The sequence below is a fragment of the Euleptes europaea genome, chromosome 11 (assembly GCF_029931775.1).
Source record: "Euleptes europaea isolate rEulEur1 chromosome 11, rEulEur1.hap1, whole genome shotgun sequence".
Classification (NCBI taxonomy): Eukaryota; Metazoa; Chordata; class Lepidosauria; order Squamata; family Sphaerodactylidae; genus Euleptes; species Euleptes europaea.
The window spans coordinates 57,860,560-57,883,930 of NC_079322.1; the positions used below are offsets into that span (position 1 = coordinate 57,860,560).

Genomic DNA, 23,371 nt, shown 5'->3' on the forward strand with positions numbered 1-23,371 from the left:
CTGTTTAGCTTAGAAAAAAGGCCAGCAAAGGGAGACATGATAGAGGTCTATAAAATTATGCATGGTGTGGAGAGAGCAGACAGGGAGAAGGTTTTCTCCTGCTCTCACAATACTAGAACGTGGGGTGTCATTTGCTGAAGGGTGAGAGATTGAAAACAGGTAAAAGGAAGTATTTCTTCACACAATGCATAGTTAAATTGTGGAGCTTTCTGCCCCAGGATGTGGCGATGGCTGCCAACTTGGAAGGCTTTAAGGGAGGAGTGGACATGTTCATGGATGATAGGGCTATCCATGGCTACTAGTCAAAATGGATACTAATCATGATGCATACCTATTTTTTCCAGTATTAGAGGAGCATGCCTATTATATTAGGAGCTCAGGATAACACAGACAGGATAATGCTGCTGCAGTCGTCTTGTTCGTGGGCTTCCTAGAGGCACCAGGTTGGCCACTGTGTGAATGGACTGCTGGACTTGATGGGCCTTGGTCTGATCCAGCATGGCCTTTCTTATGTCCTTATCAGGAACACGATTTTGCTACATGCACTTGTGTTTCCTTTCACATCCTCTTCCCCAAAGTGTATGAGAAATACACCCCCACCTCATTCTTGCTTAGCTCTAGTTTAAATTGACTGTGTTTGTGCCATATGATCCGTTCACTATCCAGTATACCTGAGTTAAACAAACTGCCTGCAACATAAAGATAGAAGTTTTTCTTGAATTTTCTTCAAATCAAAGTGAAGTTTACAATTTACTGCAGAGATCAATCAATCCCCATATAAGTGTTCTTTGAATAATAAAAAAGATTATTACCTCTGAATTTTGACAGCTTGCTGTTTATCCATTATATCACATCACAGACAATGAACAGTCAACTACCTTCCATCTCTCTCATCACATATAACACAAGCTGAAATTTAATATATGCTCTTTTAAAACATGAAAAAAGCAAACTGCAGATTAACCAATGTGCTAGCTTTCTGCAAGACAGCCTTTTAAATAAAAAATAAAATACAGGTTTATGCCTAGCAATTTAATACTCTGCATCTTTAAAGGATGCTAGTCTCAGCAAGAGGCTCTTCTTGGTATATTTTAAGAATGATGAAGATTAAAGAAGCAGAAAAACACAATGCATCCTTTTAAGATACAGCACTTTGTTCAAGATACAGTGTAATTCTGAAGGAGTGAGGATATGGTCTAAACGAGGTTTGTTCCATCACAATGTGGTGCCAGGAATGTAGGTACAGGCTGTTTAACTGAACATTATTTACACTGTGGTAGAGTTAACTTAATATACAATAATATGTCTTTTAGGAATGAGTCAGAATGGTTAAAAAAACCCAAAAGCTAAAAAGCAGAAATGTTTGGGAAGCCGAGTATACAAACTAGGCTTCCCAAACAACCACAACAGAAAATCTAGTCTAGGTAAAAACTGGTCAGAGGGACAGGGAAGGGAACCCAGCAGTGGCACAGAGTCTCTTAACTGAAGGGCCTGAAATGGGTATTCAGGAAGTCACCCCCCAAGAAATCTTTACAAGCCAAGCCCCGCTAAAGCGCTAGCCTCATTCCAAATGAGCTTAACTTGGTGTCAGGATTCCCCATTGGTGTAGACCTCCCTCTAGTAGTGCACTGAGAACCTGGGCTCCTCATCATAAATGTTAGTATATGCTTTTTTGCATAGACCAGAGTTCCTCTGTCACAGAATGCCATGGTGGGCAACTGGACAGCAATAGTGAGTGCCAATATTCATGGCCCTAATTACTTCCCCATTCTTCAGTAATTCTCTGTGTGTGCAAGCTTCCAAATGAGGAGATTAGAACACAAGAGCATGTAACTGTGATTCCAGAAATCTATTCTAGGTGGCCACAGCTGGATTCATGGGAGGGCTGAGCTGTATTACTATGTTCTTCCTGTGAACATGTCCCTATGGATGATTAGAATGCATCACCTCAGAAAGTTTCAAGTTCCTGAACTAGCCCCATGGCAAAGAACGGTCACCAGAGACCAGATCTTTCCTTGTATACTAGCAGCTCAACTTATGTGATTAAAATACCTATCAAGCTCATAAACTCAACAGTGTATAATAGCTTTACTAGTCTCCTTTTGCTGTGTATTACTGAGAATGAAACACAGCTGCCTCAACACCACATTCACTCAGGAAGCTAAATGCCTTCTGGTTTTTGATCTCAGGAGAACAAACAAGCTTTCTGGTTCACAAATTGACTACTTTTATGGAGGTCACCTTAGAGGGAAAGAAAACTACACTGTTAACTACTTATACATATGGAACATGTTCAGCGAGTTCTGTTTGAGCTACATTCCAATTTATTTGAACACACCTCTACCCTGCCCCCCCATCACTAATCCATCTAATAGTTGCCTTCTGAGCAACCTTTGGTTGAAAATGTCACCATGTCTTTACACAGGTCAATAAAGAGATTGTCTATATGTGCTGAGAGCAGTCAGCAACAGCATTTGTTGAAGGTCACGAAATTTAATCTGACCTTTAACACTTACAACTTCAATCAAACCAAGCACATGTCCCATACCAGAGGGATAGAGACACTTGTTAGCTCTACTATATATAGCCTGCATGGGTTTAAAGTAATTTGTGGCTTTTGATATAAAGATAATCTGTGTATGTATCACGATTTCATCACCTAATTGAGAAACAAAGACTCTTCACACATTTTCGCTGTCATTCTCTTCAGTAAGCTGGTATCTTCTTCCAAGATTCCAGTGCAGCATTGAGACAAACGTTATAGTTACTACAAATGCTACTAGATTTGTATTTCACTTTCCCCCTCAAGGAATTCACAATAGTTTACATGGAATTACCAAGTGGTTCCCCAGCCAGGTACTAGAAAGGTCCAGATCTGCTGAACACAAAATACACAAAAGTACCTTTAAGATTACTACATGGCATTACGAATTTTTTCCGTAGCAGGTGTTTCATTTAACATGAACCCATTTACTTCCCCATTATAAGAATGTTTTTTATTATTTGTATTGTCAAAATTTTCTTTTTTCCTTCTTCCCTTTCTTTATTTCTGTACCCCCTTTTTTTTTACGAAATAAAATTTTAAAAAAAGAATGAGAAAGGCCAATTACTATACTCAGACCCATACCATTATAAGCTAAAGACCCTACAACACATCAAAACTATACCTAGCAGTGGCAAAAGTATGCAGACAGGAATCAAGAAATCGTTTGCTTCCAAATAAGTTGAATATACATTTCTAAGATCCAGTGGACTGTAGAGCACTGAAGGTCCCCAATGAGATTTAGCTGCTACTACTACAGAAAAAAAGGGAGGATGGAGATCATTAGAGACAGCAGGAGGTCTTGATTAAAAAGGAAGAAACAAGGGAGAAGGTAAAAGGCGGCAAGACAGCCTGTGAGAGGAAATGGGACAGCTGGTCAGGCAGAAGATTTGGACAAGCCTGAGCCAAGACCAATGAAGAGGCAGATGACTGAAGGCCTGGGGTAGGGAAAGTGATCTTTAGTGGCCATGATCTTCCAAAACCCTAATTAAAAGAGGGAAGGGAAGACAAACTCAAGAAGCAATGTAACGGGGGGGGGGGACTTCCCTCAGAACAAAACAAAAAATGATCCTTTACTACATGAACTGCGCAGTTGGAAGAAGGCCTCAGCATTTCACTGCACATACTGACTGTTCGGAGAGATATTAGAAGACTGCTCTTGGCCTGGTAACTTTAACAACCAAGCATCTGCTGCATTAAAGTTTCCTCAATGAACAGTAAGGGGCAGCAGGATGGGAAATGAAGAGCAGCACCACCATTTCCCTTTTGAAGTTTATCTGCACTATGGGTGTTTAGGGATTACCAACAGACTCCAAGAGGGTAGGGAGGATTTAAAGGTCAATTTAATTAGCCCATTCTAATCTCCAATCTTTTAAACTTCTCATTGGCATATTAATATCATTAAATTTTAATTACTAGTTTTGTAAGACTAAAAGATTATGGATGCAGGCACACAATATATTTAATTTACATGTTGATTGTGTTAATAGCTGAAAAGGTTTTAGAACACCAAAAAAAATCTCAGGATAGCTTTTTTCCCCTTACAAAAGCCACAGTACTGTTTCAAAACAAAGCATTATAAAAAACATAAATTAACTTCAGCAATATAAGATTTAAACCTTCATTTAACAAAATGACATATCTGACAGGAGTGAAGATTCACTGAAATAAGGATGGCACAGCTTCTTGATGGATGTCATGGTCCTTCCTCATACAGATGCCCTTTTTGAGGAGCCACCACTCACCCCCGAGTAAAAATCACATAATGTAAGGTTGCTACTTCTCAACAGCTTTGAATTTCAAATAAGCATTGTCTTCTTAGCCTAGAATCCACATAGGTAAAACATTTTTTTAGCACCAGGACTGATAACTTCACGGAAGTAAGACTTGAGCCGTGTATCTCCAGCTCAAAATAACTAGAGTGTTCTTCTTTCAGAAAGAAGGAAGATCACAAACTTGGTGACAGACATCTCATTGTTGTGTATATATACATATTCCCAATGACAATCAAAAATGTATATAACAATGGAACAGTGATTTAAGAGGGTTTTTTGGTCAGATGGAGAACTTCACTTGGGAAGAGCTGAAGCATCATCGCACAGGGCCTGAATAGTTCTGGAACGTTTATCTATGGAACAAAAACATACTGGAAATGCCTTTCCTAAAGCTATGCTTTCCAGGAGCACATGGCTTTCTAGGAGCCCTGTGAGAGAAGCAACGGACCCTTTGAAAGAATAGGTGTTACAAGCATTAGGAGATTTCAGATACAAGCTGGAAATTGACTTAACATGCATCTTCCAGAATATCAAAGTCAAGTTCTGTGACCCACTCTGTGAGACTGCTCGGGAAATTGCAACTGGTCCAGAATGCGTCAGTGCGGGTCCTTGCAGGGCCCCTTGGAGATCACATATACAACCAGTGCTCCGCCAGCTGCCCTGCCCTGCCTCCAGACTGAATTCCGGGATCAGGTTCAAGGTTTTGGTATTGACTTTTAAAGCCCAAAATGGTCCAGGACCATCATTTCTGCGGGATTGCCGCTCCCATTATACCCCCCAAAGAGTGCTGCAATCGACCGGAACCAACTTGCTAGTAATCCCTGGCCCGAAATATGTCCAGCTGTCCTTGACCAGGGCATTTACAGCCCTAGCCTCAGCCTGCTGGAACTCTCTCTCATGTGAGACCCGGGCCCTGTGGGACTTGGCTCAGTTCCACAGGGCCTTGGCTCAGTTCCAACCAGGCCTATGGTTGAGGACCGTGACGGTTGCTTGGCCTCCCCTGCTGGACCCTCTAAGGATCTGTACCACGTCGTTTCTTCTGCCTCCTATTACACACCCACATGATGGTGTGGGACGACGTCTTTTTTAGCACCATTTATTAAGTCGAGGTTTTAATGGTTTTATTTGTAAGTATCTTTTAATCCTTTATTTAACATAAATGTCTGTAGCCGCCCTGAGCCTGACCCTGGTGGGGAAAGGGTGGGATAAAAAATTAATAAATAAATCTGGCCAGTATGACTGTAGTATTGTTCACTCTTCATCAATGAATGGTTCTTTCCAACCCCCCTTCAAAGTGCTGGCTTTGACCTATAAAGCCATACATGGTCTGGATATAGGATATTTCAAGGACGACCTACTTCTCTATGAACCTGCCCTGCTCTGTCTGTGTCCTCCCACCATCTGAAGGAGGCAGGAAGACCACATGGTCTTTTGAGTTGGGGGCACCTATTTTATGCAAGACAGACCTGTGGGAGGGCCCGTCACTGCTTGTCTTTTGAAAATCAGCAAAAACCTGTTTGGTTAGAAGTGTATTTTGTGAAGCGTCAGCTGAATTTTGTTTCTGAGAAGTTTGGGCTGCAGGGGTTTCTCTTAGACTTTTTTTGTTTTAGTTTGTTTTATAAAAAACTTCATGTAGCTGTATGTTATCATTCACACTCTAGGATGCATACACAGGTAGAAAGAATTGACAAAAAAAATTAAATAAAAATTTTAAATAAACATTTAAATAAATATTTTCTGTCATAAGAACACAAGAAATCCCATGCTGGATCAGATCAAGGCCCATAAAGTCCAGCAGTCTGTTCATACAGTGGCCAATCAGATGCCTCTAGGAAGTCCACAAACAAGATGACTGCAGCAGCATTATCCTGCCTGTGTTCCACAGCACCTAATATAATAGGCATGCTCTGATACTAGAGAGAATAGGCATGCATCACGAATAGTATTCATTTTGACTAGTAACCATGGATAGCCCTACCCTCCATGAACATGTCCACTCCCCTCTTAAAGCCTTCCAAGTTGGCCACCATCACCACACCTTGGGGCAGAGAGTTCCACAATTCCACATCTTGGCCTTTATCTCAAGAACTATGTATATTAAATTCACTACATAATATAATCCACTAGAAAACAATATGTACTTAAAAACAAAATTGCAAGACCACATAGTTTGCCCTCAGTCTCCCTGGCTTTCTATACCTGTAATTGCCAAGATATAGATTAGCTGCTCTTTTGGCAGGAAGGTGGAATATGGAGGAAGAGGCACTAGGTACCATTCTGTGAATAAAACTGCAGAGTTTCCCCATTGCCTTTGATTAACAAATATCTGGTGATCTTAGGCAGCTTGATACCCAACAGGGTAGAGCTCAGTTCTCAAGTAGGAAACTGGATTATTTCTTCAGAGGCTATAATGAAATTGAGGAAGAGGACTTGCAGATTCTAAACATGAAGTCACGGAAGAAGATAAGCAGACGGGGACATATTTGTGTTTGCAGCAGCAGAATTAAAATGCAGAAGTAACGGCAACTTCATCCCACTTCTCTTACAAAATATGTGGAGAATGTGGCCTTTTGAGCTTCCTCCTCTCCCGAACTAAATATTTTGAAATTTGCTGACCAAGACCACAAGTTGGAGCTGAACACTTGTATAAAAATAATATATATACATATATTAAAAATGGCCCTAAATGAAATTTAGAGGACAGGCCATCACGATCAGCTTCTACACCATAACAGTTTTTTTTAAAACACCTATATTTTGATTAGGATTTATTATGCTCAGACAGTGTGTTTGGGAAGAGACTTATTTCCAAAGGAGATGTTTTACTATTTCTTTGGAAGCATACTGATTAAAACCCAGTACGTCATTTCCCTGATAAAGGTCAAAGTCATCTGCTAATGACTGTCCTACTTTTATGGCAGTGGTCTGACAGCTATCGATTGTCTCTCTCAGCAGAGTGAAGCCCATTAACCAAACAATCCAAATCAGTACCATTTAGCCTTTTCAGTTAATGTAAACTTTTCAAGAATTAATGCTCTGCATCACCTATAAAAATAATTCGGACAGATCCCTAAACACACTTATTTGAGAGAAAGCAATACTGGGATCCAAGGGTGTGTGTTTACAACTGAGTGTGCTTAGGTTTAGGGCATCACCCTTGAGCCTAAAGCATTTATGGTAACTGGAGATTGATGCTTTTCTCTGTAGTTCTTTTACAAGTATCAAAACACAACTACTTGCAGCATTTGAACTATCAGATAGAAAGTTTAAACTGATACACTAATTCACATGATAATCAGCTCATACAGCTTAATACAAAATCTGTTTTTTGAAACTCTAGGGCAGCAAAAATTTCCTTAAATGGCTTTCAGCTTGGAGTACAATAACATTACCTGCAGACTGATTCTAGAAGTTTGCGTTATAAGAACATTATATTTACCCTCTGGAACAACTTATCAAGCACATCTAGCATCCATCCCCTAAAAAACGAAAGACATTTGGGGAAAGCATTTATTTTAATTATACTGATAATTATTTTAAACAAACAGGGAAATGAGCCACCCATCCATGTTCTTCTTGAACTGCACAACTGAAAGTAATTGTGTAGATCAAAATTAATTCTAGTTTGTTTTTAAATATTTTAACATGCGGCTCAGAAAAACCAAGAGTTTTTCTAAAATGTGTCCAGCAGCATCTTAAAAACGAGCAAGATTTCCAGGGGATAAGCTTTTGTGAAACAAAGGTCCCTTTGTCAGGTATCTGATGAAGGGAACTTTGACTCCTGAAAGCTTAAAAAGGAAAAGGTCCCCTGTGCATGCACCAGGTCATTCCTGACCCATGGGGTGATGTCACATCCCAACGTTTACTAGGCAGACTTTGTTTACCGGGTGGTTTGCCAGTGCCTTCCCCAGTCATTTTCCCTTTACCCCCAGCAAGCTGGGTACTGAAAGCTTACACCCTGGAAATCTTGTTGGTGTTATCGGACTTGAATCTTGCTCTTCTACTGCAAACCAACACTGCTACTGACCTGAAACTATTAAAAGTGTGCATGCACACTCAAAGACATATGTCAACTGGTCAGCCAACACGCAAACACAGACTCTTCTTGCTTGTGTGTTGTACAGATGTACTGGCCAGCGAGTTCATCACAGGATGCTCATTTTTAGCTTAGAGTCCACCTGTACCCCAAGTTCCTGCTCACACACACTGCTACCCAGAAGTGCATTCCCCCATCCAGTAAGTGTGCTTCTCATTTTTGTAACCCAGGCGTAGAACTCTGCATTTATCCTTGATTTATCCTTGTTGAATTACATCTTGTTCGCATCCACCCACTTTTTCAGCAGGGGAAAATTAAGTAAGCTGCAGTGAGACCCAATCACAGCATGTATGTTTATTCACATCCTTGTCTTCAACTGTAGTACTGTCATAGTCACTGCACTTCCTCCCTAAGCTTACTTAAGGCAAAATGCAAGAGGCTGTCAAATAGCAAAGCCTATTGGAGCACTCAGTCAGAATGTGGAACGAAAGGAAGCAACAGCTAGGATAATTTATAAAAGGTTGGATTTAGCAAAAATTAGTTCCCTTGTGGCCTGAAACTCTCTCAAATAAGTCAAATATTGAAATGCATTTCTGAAAACAGGGCAAAAACTTTGTGTTAATAATGCCCCGCTAAAGACTGTATCAGGAACGGGAATCTCGAAGTAGAGAAGTACAGCCATTATTCATCAGTACATGAAATGGCCATTGCCTGGTACCATGGAGAGCTAGAAAATCACTAATAGCAGGCAAAGCTATGAACATCCTAAGTACTTACCTTTCCACCATGTAACATTTCACTATTAAACGCATATGTTTCAAAGAGCCCCTTATCCAAATAGACTTTTACCACTGGGGCCTTTACCACTGTGCCTTGAAACATCTGCCCTTTTTGGGGTGGGGGAAGGTTTAACATCCAGTCTGATATCGAGAACTCGACAGCTTACATTGTGCTATTCTGGATGGTTCAAATAAAAAAAGGCATTTCACTATTGGTTTCGGAATTTTTCTACATTCTTGGCCTCCGAGGTCTCCAAATGTCCCCTTTCTGTCTGCAGTGCCTCACCCCAGACTGTTCTGGAGGGCCACCCTTTTGAAGTGGGAGAGGAGGCTCAAGGGTTACAGCAGGAAGAACGAGAATGTGACAAAATGTGTTAGCTAACATGAATCATATGGGAATATTGTCCAGAGAGGTGTGGCTGGCCACATTGCCCTGTCAAAGTACACTGTATGGCAGACCCGGGTTTGCTCCTGCATAACAGATCCCCCACACAACTGGCCCCTGGTTGGACGTTTTCAGCACCAGGTCATTAAAAATAATAATTAATTTCAGCTGGTTTTTCATTGACTGGTCGATGAACTTTGTTTTCACCCTTCTGTCTTTCAGCATTTGGGCATGCCAAGATTTTTTAAAACTTGGTTTACTTTGTTTTTAATTACTGCTGCTAACATTTTGGGAATGCTTTTAACATTTTAATGGATTTTCCTGGCGTTTGTGATTTTGTTTTGTATTAGTTGTGAACCTATACCAAAAAACAAACAAACCCCACGTTTATTACATTGTTATGAACCTCCTTGGGCATTTGTCACGGAAGCACAGTATATAAATATTCCAAAAACAATAACATAAGCAATATTCCAAAAAGCAATACATAAGCAATATTCCAAAAAGCAATACATAAGCAAAAAAAAGCAATACATAAGCCAAGCTCTTAAATTATTTCCTTCTACCTGTAGCCTCAAAGACTGATGTCCACTATACGAATTACCACTTTTCTTTCTTTTCAATTACTTAAAGAAATCAGGAAACTGCAGTCTTCAATGGCAGACTGATGTTGGGGGGGGGGCAGGCTCCATGCTTCAAAATTGCTCCCACCCTAGGTATATAGGCCCTGTTGGTGAAAGGATATGGGTTCTTCCCTCCCCCCTGCACACACACTCCCAGGGCCAAATGCAGCTGGGAAGGTGAAATGAAGGTAGAAAACCTGCAGAGAAGAGTTAGAGATGCCTTCCCCAGCCTCCCATTGGAGACGGCAGCCTTAGCAGCTGCTTTAAATAAAAATAGAAAATGTCAGGGGAAAAATTACATGTGATTAACACTATGTGTAGTTTGAGCCTGAACATCTTTAGGAAGCACTGCAAGAGATTTTCTATTTATAGACGGGCTACGTTAACAAAAAAAAATAACCAGTGCAGAGAAAATCCAATTGCATCAAAACATGCTTTTAAAAAAAAATCTAACAGTCAGATTCTTAAATAAGAATATGTTATTCCCATCTTCAGCTCTCCCAGGAGAGACTGCTAAAGGATTTTTCAATGTCTTGTCAGTGAATCTTAGCCTTCTTAATAGGGTTTTTTCTTAATAGGGATATGCCCATTACCAAACAAATTGAACCAAGATGAAAATACATACTTTATTATCCATGTAGAATGATGTAGTCTGCTTTTCACAAATGTAAAAAACAACAACCAAGCTTCCCCAAAAGCTTGTACTAATTTTGTTCTTTACGGGCTTAGATTCAACAATCCCATTGCATAAGCAGAAGGGACTCTTATTCGTGTAAGCGGAGGAGGGAAACTGCCAAGCCCGTCATCATCTCTATAAATAGCTCCAGAGATTTTTGGGCTGGGGGTGCCCACAAATACAACTGTATCTAGGTATTATTACATTACCATCCTTCCCGTTGTCCAAGTAGCTCAGGGCAGCATGTGCAATCTCCCCCTCTTCTCCATTTTATCCTCACAGCCAGCCTGTGATGTACGTTAGGCAGAGAGAAAGCAAGTGCCCAGGGCACCCAGCAACCTTCATGGTTGAGCAGCATCTCCCCAGGTCTTTGACCAGGTCCTTAACCCTTACAATGCACTGGCTCTTCAGTGACAGCACCCTGCATTCATGCAGTAGGGTCTTGGGACTCCTTAGCCCTCCCGCCTCCTCCCAGCATGCTGTTTTGAGCCCAGATATAGAGTACCTTGGCAAGGGCTTAATTTGCAAGGGTTAAGGAACTCTCCTAGACAAGAGAAACTCAGTGGGTGAGTCTGTGGAAAGACCCTTTCTCTCTGCAGCAAATGTACCCTTTAAAGACGACCCATTGCACCTATAAAACATCATTATTGTTCTTCCAGCTTAGCCCTCTGATTCAATTGGACACACCTTTTTCTTTATGTGGTAATTTACAAGATTGACTTTCAGCAGGTTTACTGTTGTGGGTATGTGCACGAGTGGGATTTATTATATGGTGCAGGAGAAAGAAGAAGCGGCAAGTATGGTGGAAGGAAAAATTAAACAAAATGAAATATTGTCACACAACACGGAAGAGAGATGGAACATTGCTCCATGATGTTCTTCGTCTAGAAAATGTCAGCATAAATTACCCTTATTTGGGTTTCAGAAACCAGCTGGGGGTCTCAAAATAAATTCCTCTAGCGTGATTAATGGAACCATAGCCATTTACATTTCTTGCATTCAGTAAGAAAACTGCAGTTGTCAAGATCTCCAACATTTGTTTTCAATAAGTTTAACTGAGGTTACATCACGGCCCACCTAAAACATGGATTCACCCCCATCCCCATCCGCAAAAGCAGGCTTTTTAATTTGCAATGTTTCCATTTCGTAAGACATAAGTACAGCCTGCTGGATCAGACCAGTGGTTTCCCACAGCAGCCAGCCTGTTACCCTGGAGGGCCAAACAAACAGGGCACAGAGGCCGAGGGTTGCTCTTGATGCTGCCTCTGTATATGGCATTCAAAGGTCTGCTGCCTCTGTATATGGAGGTTCCCTGTATATGGAGGCATTCAAAGGTCTGCTGCCTCTGTATATGGAGGTTCCCATGGTTAGTAGCCATTGATGGACCCTTCCGCCATGAATCTGTCTAATTTTGTGTGGGCCCAGATGACTTTTTACAACCTTTTTTCACACACACACACCCCCCTTTTTAAAGCCATCTCTGCTCCTGGCAGCAAATTTTACAATTTACTCACTCATTGAATAAAATAGTAGAAAAGAGCAAGAGCTCAGTAGCACCTTAAAGAGCAACAACATTTCTGGCAGGGTATGAGCTTTCAGATCTGAAGAAGTGAGCCGTGGCTCATAAAAGCTCATACCCTGCCAGAAATTTTGTTAGTATTTAAGGTGCTACTGGACTCTTGCTCTTTTCTACTGCTACAGACAAACATGGCTACCCATTGTGAATAAAGTAGTGTTTCCTTGTATCTGTTCCGAAACAATTTCCCAACAACTTCATTAGGAGCTCTTGAGCGCTAATATTACAGGAGAGGGAGAAAAGCTCTCTGTATCCACTTTCTCTACCTCATACACAACTTAAAGCTCTGCCATGTCCCCTTTAGACATCTTTCCTCTAGACAGAAAAGTCCCAGACTCTTCAGCCCTTCCTTATAGGAAAGGAACTCCAACCCCTTAATCATCTTGGCTGCCTTCTTTTGTACTTTTTCCAGCTCTGTAATGTCCTTTTTGAGACCCAGCAACCAGAACTGCACACAGGATTCCAAATGAGGACACACCACAGCTCATTTCAAGGATGAAAGATTTTTTACCAAAAAAATACCAGTGGCAGCTGATGCCTCTCCTTTCCCTCAAAGTGCTCCCAGCTCTACCCACCAGACCTGCCCACCTGGGATTCTCCATGGAGAGTTTTCAAAACCACTGTGATGCTTAGCATACTTAAATGACTGGGGGGGGGGGGGTGTACCGTTTCGTTGCTATGTGAGCATGGCAAGACACTGGGTGGGGTGGATGGGATAAGAGGTAACTTAAGTTATTTATTCAAGAAAGGTGTTTGTTTCTTGTAAGTGGTTAAGAGCTCCTGAAATTAAAAATAACGGTTTCTGATGCCAACCAAAAAATGGGCACAGACACTGAACCAATGATAGGCGACACCTGCTGCTCACACCTCGCCTGGCTTCACCTCCACCTTGCCAAGCTCCTCTGCTTGGTCCCTGTGCTGCTCTGCCTTACACGGATAATCTTCAGTCCTCCTGGGAAAGTCTCAAGAAATCCAGGACTTCCCTTGCTGAGTGCACGCTGTGCTCTTCTTTGCGTTTTCAGGCCAACTAGAGTCTTTCTATACCACTCACATGCCATAGTAGCTCTTCTTGGGATGTCTCCCACTTCACCCACATGCCATAGTAGCTCTTCTTGGGATGTCTCCCACTTCACCGATTCCTGGGAGGTAGTACATTAGGGGACCAAGTAAGTGCCTCCTGGGTTGTTGCCTCACCAGATGCTTGAGCTTAGCCAAAAGGGTTATACAAGGTTATGAGGAAATCACTCTCCAATAATTTATCTGAAGCTTCACCTGAAAATATAACAGATTGCCTCACTTTCGCCAACTTGCCCTTCCTACTGAAGTGTGAAATCTGAATCCTGCTGGCCACAACAGTCAGAGGAGAATGAGAAAGAGATCCAATGGAGGAACGGGCTGTACAGTGGTTGCAGATTTGGTCAGTGCATTAAAAAGATACGAACAGGAGTGGTAAGCTGCAGTACTGCAGTCAAAAGTTCTGCTCATGACCTGAGTTCGATCCTGACGGAAGTCAGTTTTAGGTAACCAGCTCAGCCTTCCATCGTTCCAAGGTCAGTAAAATGAGTACTCAGCTTGCTGGGGGTAAACTGTAGATGACTGAGGAAAGCAATGGCAAACCACCTCGTAAACGAAGTCTTCCTAGTAAACGTTGGGATGTGACATCACCCTATGGATCAGTAATGACCTAGTGCTCACACAGAGGATTACTTTTACCTACCAATCAAGAAGCTAGAAACTCTAACCATGTGGTGGAAAGAGCACATCTTCCTTCAAGTTACATAAATTTGCAATCAAATGATCCCAATCTAAGCTTCCATCTACACATTTTTCCCTGCTTATGATCAGCAGCACTCCAAGTTATCAAATAGATGTTTGCCAAAATAGGAAACCTTACCTGAAAGTCCTGATCATCAATGCCAAATCTCTCGCGCAGATTGCGAAATACCATTGGACAATACTCTTTGAATTTGAAATGGCTTGGCATGTTTTCCCTGAAACAGAGGTTTGATAACAAAGTGAAACAAACAGAGCAAATAAAGAATCATAGAATCATAGAAGGGACCACCGGGGTCATCTAGTCCAACCCCTGCACAATACAGGAAATTCACAACTACCTTTCCCCCACACACACCCAGTGACCCATACTCCATACCCAGAAGATGGCCAAGGTGCCCTCCCTCTCATCATCTGCTTAAGGTCATAGAGTCAGCATTGCTGACAGATGGCCATCTAGCCTCTGCTTAAAAACCTCCAGGGAAGGAGAGCTCACCACCTCCCAAGGAAGCCTGTTCCACTGAGGAACCGCTCTAACTGTTAGAAAATTCTTCCTAATGCCTAGAAGGAAACTCTTCTGATTTAATTTCAACCCGTTGGTTCTGGTCCGACCTTCTGGGGCAACAGAAAACAACTCGGCACAATTCTCTATATGACAACCCTTTAAGTACTTGAAGATGGTTATCATGTCCCTTCTCAGTCTTCTCTTCAGGCTTGAATGTTAATCCAGACAGGCCTGCAGTAGTAGTTGCTGACAGACCCGGTGACGCAAGAAGGAAAAAGATTTCCGCGGACAGGATCAACTTTCCCCTGGTTAATGTGGTTCTCGGCCTGGGCAGCAGCACCTAGATCCATCAGTGAGCCGCAATTTCATGACTGGCAGTGCAACACCAAACACAGTTCTACCCTTCTAAGGACCAAGCAGACACGGCAGTTTTCCCCGAATCAGACAAAAATTCAATAAGCATGACTCAAATCTAGCACCAAGTCATTCATGCCATGGCAATCTTAACACTAGTCAAACACAATACATTGCATGTGTGTGTGTCTGTGGGCGGGGGGTTTGCCCTGGAAGAAGATTGACCTGTTGGAGTTTCATCTCCTGGTGACAATGCATCATCAGATGGACATTACATCACCGTGCCGAGTGTCTTATCTGCTTCCAGAAACAGTGCTGGTTTTGACCTATGAAATGCTCAACAGATGGTTTAAACATACCCAAGAGACCCTGTCCTCTGACTCATAACCCCAAGATCAACAAGGGACGCATCATGTTTGCCAGATCAGCCTGAGGATTCATTTGAAAAAGCATTCTTAGTAACTGCTGCCACTATGAGGAGACCTTTTTTCTGGTTCTTCACACGTACACAAAAGAGACAGTATTAGAAGCTCTGGGAAAATTCATTTGTGCTGGCTTTTAGGAACTAGGTTAAGTCAGTACGAACAAGCAGGGATGTTTGTTTTATGTATTTACTGCATTAAGCTGGTTTTAAATTGGATAGTGCATGCATGCTTTTAACTTATTGCTACTTTGCTCTTAGACTTTGAATAGACTAGAAATCTGAAACAATATGCAATGAACATCTGCACTTTAAAAATGGCAAATGAGAATCTGTTTCCAAACATTTATATACTACAGTCTTACAGACAAGAGCATTCCACAGGACAAAACGGAAATTATTTACCACTCAGCTGGCTGTAGTTACCCTTTCTTGCACATCAGAGAATCCAAGGTTACCAGGAAAACTTTTCTTCCATCCACACGCAAATAAAGCTAGAATTTATAACTCTTACTAAAATTTGAAGGAGTGTTACTGTACTTCCTTTCACTTACTTGTTGAAAAGGTGATTGTCCACTTTGATCTTTGAATATGCTTTGAAGTCATCCGGCATCAACATAACAGGGATTTGAACATGGCTCAGCTCATTGATCTACAGGGGGAAAATGCAACTGTTTAGAGAAATTTGATCTCAGATTTGAAATAGGTGCCTCTTGACAAACCAACTATAGATTTGTTGTTGTTGTTGTTTTTGTGTTGGGACTATGGACTTGAAAACAGCATTTCACTTGTGTGTTTTTTAAAAAGCCCAAGGAAAGATTCGAACTGGAATTTTTTTTCTGGCTTGTACAACACCTGCTCTCAAAGCCCAAAAAACTGAGCCAAACTCTTCAATACAACGTTACCATGGATTTTTGGTTACTGAGATCATGGTCAGGCAACGCCTACAACATGTCAACTGTACCAGCTGCATCACCTACCTTTACTTGAACCTCATCCTAGTCTTCTTTTGTTACCATTTTGGTATGAAACAACTACCTAAGGCCAGCATGAAATCTATCACACTCATGGGCATGTACATCTTCTTTTGACTTCACTGCCACCTCATCCCAAAACTTGCTAATGAGGGCCATGAATACCCTGTCTTCTCTGGGATTAACGTAGTCTGAACACATTTCTTAAGGTCACCTCTGTTTAAAAAAGCAACAGCAAAGAAATTAAATAGATGATAATTGAAAACCAATACCCCAATCTTAAACCTGTCTATTAACCTGGGTGCAAGTTTTATTTATTTCAGTGGAAACTGCTACCAAATTAAGTGTGCTGAGTAGCACCATCTAAATTAGAACTGCATATATTATGTTGGATTTCTAGAGGTGAAGATGTTTGAGACAGACTGGTTGAGCTGGTGTGAAGGCACAGAATATTCACACACATTCCAACTATCTCAGGGAACATGGCTGTCATTTTTGGTGGTCCAGGTTCTACAAGAGAAGGCACTGTGGACAGTTCAGTTTTGGTTGATAACCTCATACTAGCTCTTGGAACAGGAATGGCTTTGTGGGACTGAATTACAGAAAGTGGCTGAATGAAGGGTACACAGCAAGCAATTGGAAGAGAAAATGGGCAGAGAAGCAGGGAATTGGGGCAAGAAGTAGCTAATGAGAGAGGAGGAAGTGCTCAGTGCCTGGAGGACATTATGCTATTGTGAGAGGAGACAGGCATGCTAGAAGGAAAATGGCTAAAAGAGTGGAGCAACACAGGCACGCACCAGAAAAGAAGGCCAGAGTAAAAGCAGTGTGAAGCTTTATCGGGGCAAAACTCCACCAAAGGCCAAGAAGGAAGGGCTGAGCATTTGGTTTTATTGTTGCTACTGTTGCTTGGATTATTGCTACAGTTTTATTAACTCATTGTTTTTATTTTACTTGCTTTGTGATTTTGTTAATAACTGTAAGGAGAAGAAAGGTGGGTTTGTCAGTGCTTTAAATAAAAATCATAAGAACATAAGAAAAGTCATGCTGGATCACGCTGGATCTTTTACTCCTGAAAATTTGTCATCTTCCACAGAAACAAACAAAAAACAAAAAACATTGAGCAAATTCCTTCACACAAAACTATTTTTACAACCCATTTCTTACATAGCTGGAAGAGCTGCATCAAATTCACAGTAGGTTTTGCAGTCAACACAGCAACAGTTTTCCCTGCAACTCTCACCTTCTCCCATTAACAGTCTACATCATACCTACCTTTCACAAAGTTACTGCGTGACAACTGACATTCTCAAGCAAATATTGTTATGCCTCATTGAAATATTCTCAGTCGCAACCTTATTTGACTCACAGACTGCGCTTTCTGATGGCAAACATGGTAGAACACATGCATTTTACCACTTGGGCAGCATTGTTAATAAAGTAAATACATCTTGAATGTGGACTATGCCTACATAGTCTTGGAATATCCAACAGATATTCCATAAAACTATAGTGCCATCCTAAGGAGTTACATCCTTCTAAACCCGCTGTCTTCAATGGCTTTATAAGGGTGTAAACCCTGGTTAGGATTATACTGTAATCTCCCATTAACTGCACTAGTAAAACCTTTATAAAGTTGAACTTCACTGACTCAACACAACAACCTATTCTAACTAATGATGCATATACACAGAAGTGGAAAAGTATGGAAAATAGGGGAACATAAGCATAAATATACTTAACCTTTAAACTGAATTTTATAAGGTTTCAAAACAAAAGGGAAGCAGCCAGCACAACCTTAAAGGGCTAGCAGAAGGCATCAGCTCCTGGCTGCTCTTATGAATTAAAGTCAATAGTGAGTAAAAAATAAGGTGGTGCAGGAGGGCTAAGATGAGAAGCAGGACTTGGAACTCCTGGGGGAACTAGGTAGCGGGCACAGTGGATGTAGCTTTAGTGGTAACTTCCACTATGTACATGTACCATATCTCATCTGTTTATTAAAGAACACGTGCCATCAAGTCACTTCCAACTTACGGCAGCCCTATGAATGAACGACCTTCGTCCTACTATTAATACACTTGCTCAGGTCTTGCAAACTGAAGGCCGTGGCTTCCTTTATTGAGCCAACGTCAATCCATCTCATGTTGGGTCTTCCTTTTTTCCTACTGCCTTTAACATGGACACTGGAAAACTTACAACATTAGAACTGCACAGTCAGATTTGCACAAACGAAACCTAAGATATATCTTGACACCAAAATTACGCTTCCCCTGTTAACAGGCTGGAAACTCCTATGGAGGAACATCGCTCCTCTCCTGATTTTAAACTATTATAAAATGGAACCTTTTCCTATCAGGTTTGCCTAAATGATAGAAAGTTTGAGCACCTTGCCCAAGACATCTTCCATGCTAAATTCCACTATTAACAGAGAAATCATTTTTAAATCTATTTTATAGTTTAATGGGTTTAAACAGAGACTGTGATACACCCCAGCTATAAAGACATTCTAATGTCTCTAAAGGTAAAGGTCCCCTGTGCAAGCGCCAGGTGTCTCTACAGTACTTCAAATTGTTTTAATCCTCCCCTAGGCCGAAATACCACAAGATTTTTGTTGCCTGTATTTGATGTTATCTCACCCTATATGAAGAAGCTTAAGACTATTTCCTATTTCTGGATTATCTTATTCTTCATTTATTTGTGCTAACATACCTCCAACATTTCTTGCTAATTGCTGAAGTGACATTTAAGTCATGTACGCAACCCACATTACTTCCAGAAAGCATACTAGATTACAGATTTTATAGAAAGTATAATACCACCAGTGCTTGACTAGCCATGGATAGATGGCTTGGAATTAAACACAATGGAGACAGGCACAGCAAGGCAAGCTTTGAGAAGCCTTTGTTCTCGGATGGTTCAATCGCAGCATCTTTAATTAAACAGACTGCCAGCAGAAACTGAAAAAGAATCAATTGTTTTAAGACTTTTGGTGCCTGGCTTCAAGGTCTGAGAGGAGGCAACCACTACTGAACCTTTCTGTGTAACAAGGCAGAATGGAGTTTTTTGTCTCATCTGGTGATCAAAGATGCTGTTTCTTGATAAACAATGATTAAGCTGTACTGTGTTGCTTTAAACTGGGAGGATTTCTTCAGTGAAAGATAAGATCCTCACAATTTCCACATGGACCACAATATTAAATGCTTAAAACCCAAACAGCTTTTCACAACCAAATTTTTTAATGGAAGCTGAGGAGCTAGGGAGAGGTGTCACCATTCAGTAGCACAGCAAATGGTCTACACTACAGTCAATTCCTGGTGTCCTTAATAAAAAAAGGCTTTGGTAGTGGCACTGGGAAAAACGTTCCCCAAGGAAACTGCTTCTTGTTAGAGCTCACATTATTGGGATAGGCTGACCAGTTGTTCAACTGAATACAGCTTCTTATGTTCAAATACCGCAGCAGAAATTGTGGCATGAGAAATTATACTTCAGAGCTTCAAGGGCTAGAGTATTATTAGACCTAGGTATTGAATCTTCTGGTTTATACACTATACTGGGCCCTGTGAAAATCACTTTGGGTAGTACATGTGGCTACTATGGGACTACCAGCTTAGCCACACTATACTTAACCTGGTCACGTTCTGACAAGTGGGAAATGTCTGAGACTGAATCAATTTCCTGACATTTTCTCTACACTAATTATTTTATTTAATATTAAAATAATCCACAGTTAAAATCATAGAATCATAGAGTTGGAAGGGCCCATACAGGCCACCTAGTCCAGCCCCTACTTAATGCAGGATCAGCAAGTCTTGAGATGATATTATACTTGATTTGATACTTCCACACTTCTCATTCAGATGGGAACCTGTCAGGAAAAGATGGGTTTGGGAGGCTTTTGCGGTAGGCCAGTAACCCGGGGAGCAGAAGCAAGGTATATTCAAATTCATGAATGTAGGACTGCACGTGTGCAGATGTGGGGTGGGGGGAGAACCTGAAGATTACATTCTGGAGTATCGGGGGAAATCATGTTCTGTTACTCAGACTGCACAAGAGAGATCTTCGCTCCAGTTAACCTGAGCTTTTAAACCTAGTACCGCAGACAGAAGATTGTCAAGTTTAAAGCTATTCCCTTGCTCAGGTATTTGTTAAGCTTACTTCCCAGCAGAACAGTTTATAGATGCCAGCCCCACCCCAAGTCCAGCCAGGCTGTATGCAAAGCCCTGACCTGGCCTAAGCAATCTGTAGATCTCTCCCTGTCTCCAGCTTCTATAGGAGTCACAGCACCATCCTCTGCTTCCCCCCACCCACCCCCCGCCTTACCGGGATCCCCCCCAGACACACATACTGAACTGCAGCTCCTATTTAGCAAGCTGTACCTATTTACTCCCTGAACAAGTCTGTGCAGAAATCTAGGATTAAAACAGCAGAGGTGAGACAGCCTGTGACCAAGCCCCGTTCAAGAGCTAAACAAGCTCTGCAAGTACAGCAAAGATCATCACTATACAGGCAGGCAAGGTCAGCAGCACATGGGATTCATGGTGCAGAACAGGCTAGCCACAGAGCTCAGCTTGGGCAGCTGCTGACACCAAGAAAACAAAAGACACTGGCCTTTCTAGCCTTTACTTTGAATGTTTAAGCTAGCCATACCCAAGAACGTCCCAAGGAGAAGGGCTGTAGCTCAGTGGTAGAGCATCTGCTTGGCATGCAGAAGGTCCCAGGTTCAAACCCCGGCATCTCCAGCTAAAGGGACTAGGCAAGTAGGTGATGGGAAAGACCTCTGCCTGAGACCCTGGAGAGCCGCTGGCAGGTCTGTGTAGACAAATATGACTTTGATGGACCAAGTGTCTGGTTCAGTATAAGGCAGCTTCATGTGTTCAACTCAGTGAAACCAAATGCAGCAACTGTGGGCCCGCTCAGCCAAGGGAGAAAATCAGGTGTGCGTGTTTGGTGTGTGGTCCAACACATGCTGCTTGCAGGCTTTAAAAATGCCACCACCATGCTTTGCCTCAGTCCATTCCTTCCATGGGCTCATTTTAATGCAGGCAGATAGTACCAACAGCCTCCAATACATGCGCTTGCACGAGAGGAGAGGGGAAGGTAAGTTCTCATCTCTCCATTCCAAATGCTTTACAGGCTGTGGAGGGACTCTCGTGCTACTAAAAGTGGACCCATTTCCCATTGTGTTGCAATTGGAACTCAATCTCTGCCAACTGGAGTAGACAGCTTTGTGGCAGAGATCAGCATATAAAACTGCAGTCTGGGAAGTCCAGGCACCAAATGGCTCCTCATTTGACACGGGGACATGAACAGTCTGATGAGGAACCGAACTTTGCACACCACTGAAGCCCCAAATAAAGCTTCATGTTTACAGAAGCCTGCTCAGAGGGATGCCCCTTCCCCAACAATAATGAAGAAACCAAGGAATTACACACACCCAGCTAGAGCAAATCTTTAGGCAACAAATACAGAATCTGAATATTTTTGTAAGCTCAAACATGTTTCCAGCTTTATAGCTGCCATAAAAGACCAGACCATCCCACCCGGAACAGATAAACTGGAAGGCTCATGCTACCTGAGATTTAAGTAGGTCTGACGGGTTTCTGTTCCTTCCCATTGCAGTTTAATTCAAATTGAAGCTGCAGGATGCTGTAATGCAGCTTAACTGTTAAACCCATCCTATAAATAATGTGCATTACTTTAATAGTCCTCACTGGTAAGGTAAAGGAAATGTGGGGGGGGGGGGAGAGAGAAACTTACAAACGAAGCGGTTTGAGTTTGTTTTGTTCACACAAGATAAACTGACTCCCTCAATCAGGACTCAGTTCAAGAGGAGCAACGTAATAGTAGGCCCCATCTAGGTTGGTGGGTTATTGTATCTTCATCCATGAAGCCTATTCACTGGGACTGCAAAGCTCACCAATATCACGTGACATATCTACAGAGAAGGGAAGGCATCCCACTTAAGTGGGAAGGGTGCAGACACAAAGCCTGAGTCAGACCTGATGAAAGTATAAGTCCCCAAACCTTGCTGAACCTGCCAGGGCTTTCAAATTCTGAGAAAGGATAATAGACACCATCACAAAATGGCTACCATAGAAGTCAGGGCTGATCACAGAATACTGGAAGGTACCAGGTAGGATTGCCAGGTCCTCTCTGGCCACCGGTGGAGGGGCCACAGGGTTGACAGATCCAAGTTGGGAAATTCCTGGAGATTTGGGGGTGGAGCCTGGGGAGGACAGGGACCTCCCAACGGTACAGTACCATAGTCCACCCTCCAAATCATCCATTTTCTCAAGGGGAACTGATCTCTGTGGTCTGGAAATGAGCTATAATTCCAGGAGATCCCCAGGACCCACCTGGAGGCTGGCATCCCTAGTTCCAGGTCAAGCTCTATCCTGTGAGCAAAGCAACAGATTCCAGATGGTCACTTCCTGCAGATACACCACGCCTCCTGCATTCTTAAGATCTCTTGCAACAGGGAAGTAGAAGAAAATGGCTCAGCTCCTTGTTTTGAGGAACAGAATACTTGGCATTAAATTTCCAAAGGAGGGGAAGAGGATCTGCTGCCTTCACGGCTACAAGGAGAGGTTGGCAGGGCCACAGAGTTTATTTTTATGGTTGAGAGAATTATTCAGGAGGGTATTTTTACACAGGGAACAAACAGGGTTATATTATAACAAAATGGTTCAGGAAGTCATTTTAATAAAGGGAGAGGGACTATAGACTATTCTATTGCTTATAGTGCTGCTGCTGTATGTATAATCCTTCTATGTAATTTCAGCATCATTTAAATGTGTCATGTCAACACTTAACGTTTTGTTTCAGATTTTTGCTTGCTTTCTGAATTTCTGAAATCCTAACCCAATGACGTGGTTTATTAGATGTCCCAACCTGTTGATTGCAGTGACTTACACTGTGCAACTTACCTTGAGTCTCAGTGAGAAAGGTGGATTAT

The 23,371-nt window shown here is 41.9% G+C and overlaps 1 protein-coding gene across 3 annotated transcripts in view; it reads right to left on the bottom strand.

Annotated features, from left to right (window-relative positions):
• The window catches only part of PIP4K2A (phosphatidylinositol-5-phosphate 4-kinase type 2 alpha), a 76,434-nt gene that overhangs the window by 34,846 nt on the left and 18,217 nt on the right, over positions 1 to 23,371 (bottom strand). For all 3 annotated transcript variants that reach the window (XM_056857004.1, XM_056857003.1, XM_056857002.1), the window contains exons 2-3: positions 16,000 to 16,097; positions 14,287 to 14,383 (exon numbers count right to left, since the gene is read on the bottom strand). In XM_056857004.1, the coding sequence (XP_056712982.1) occupies positions 14,287 to 14,383; positions 16,000 to 16,097 (195 nt within the window). The remainder of the gene's footprint in view (positions 1 to 14,286; positions 14,384 to 15,999; positions 16,098 to 23,371) is intronic.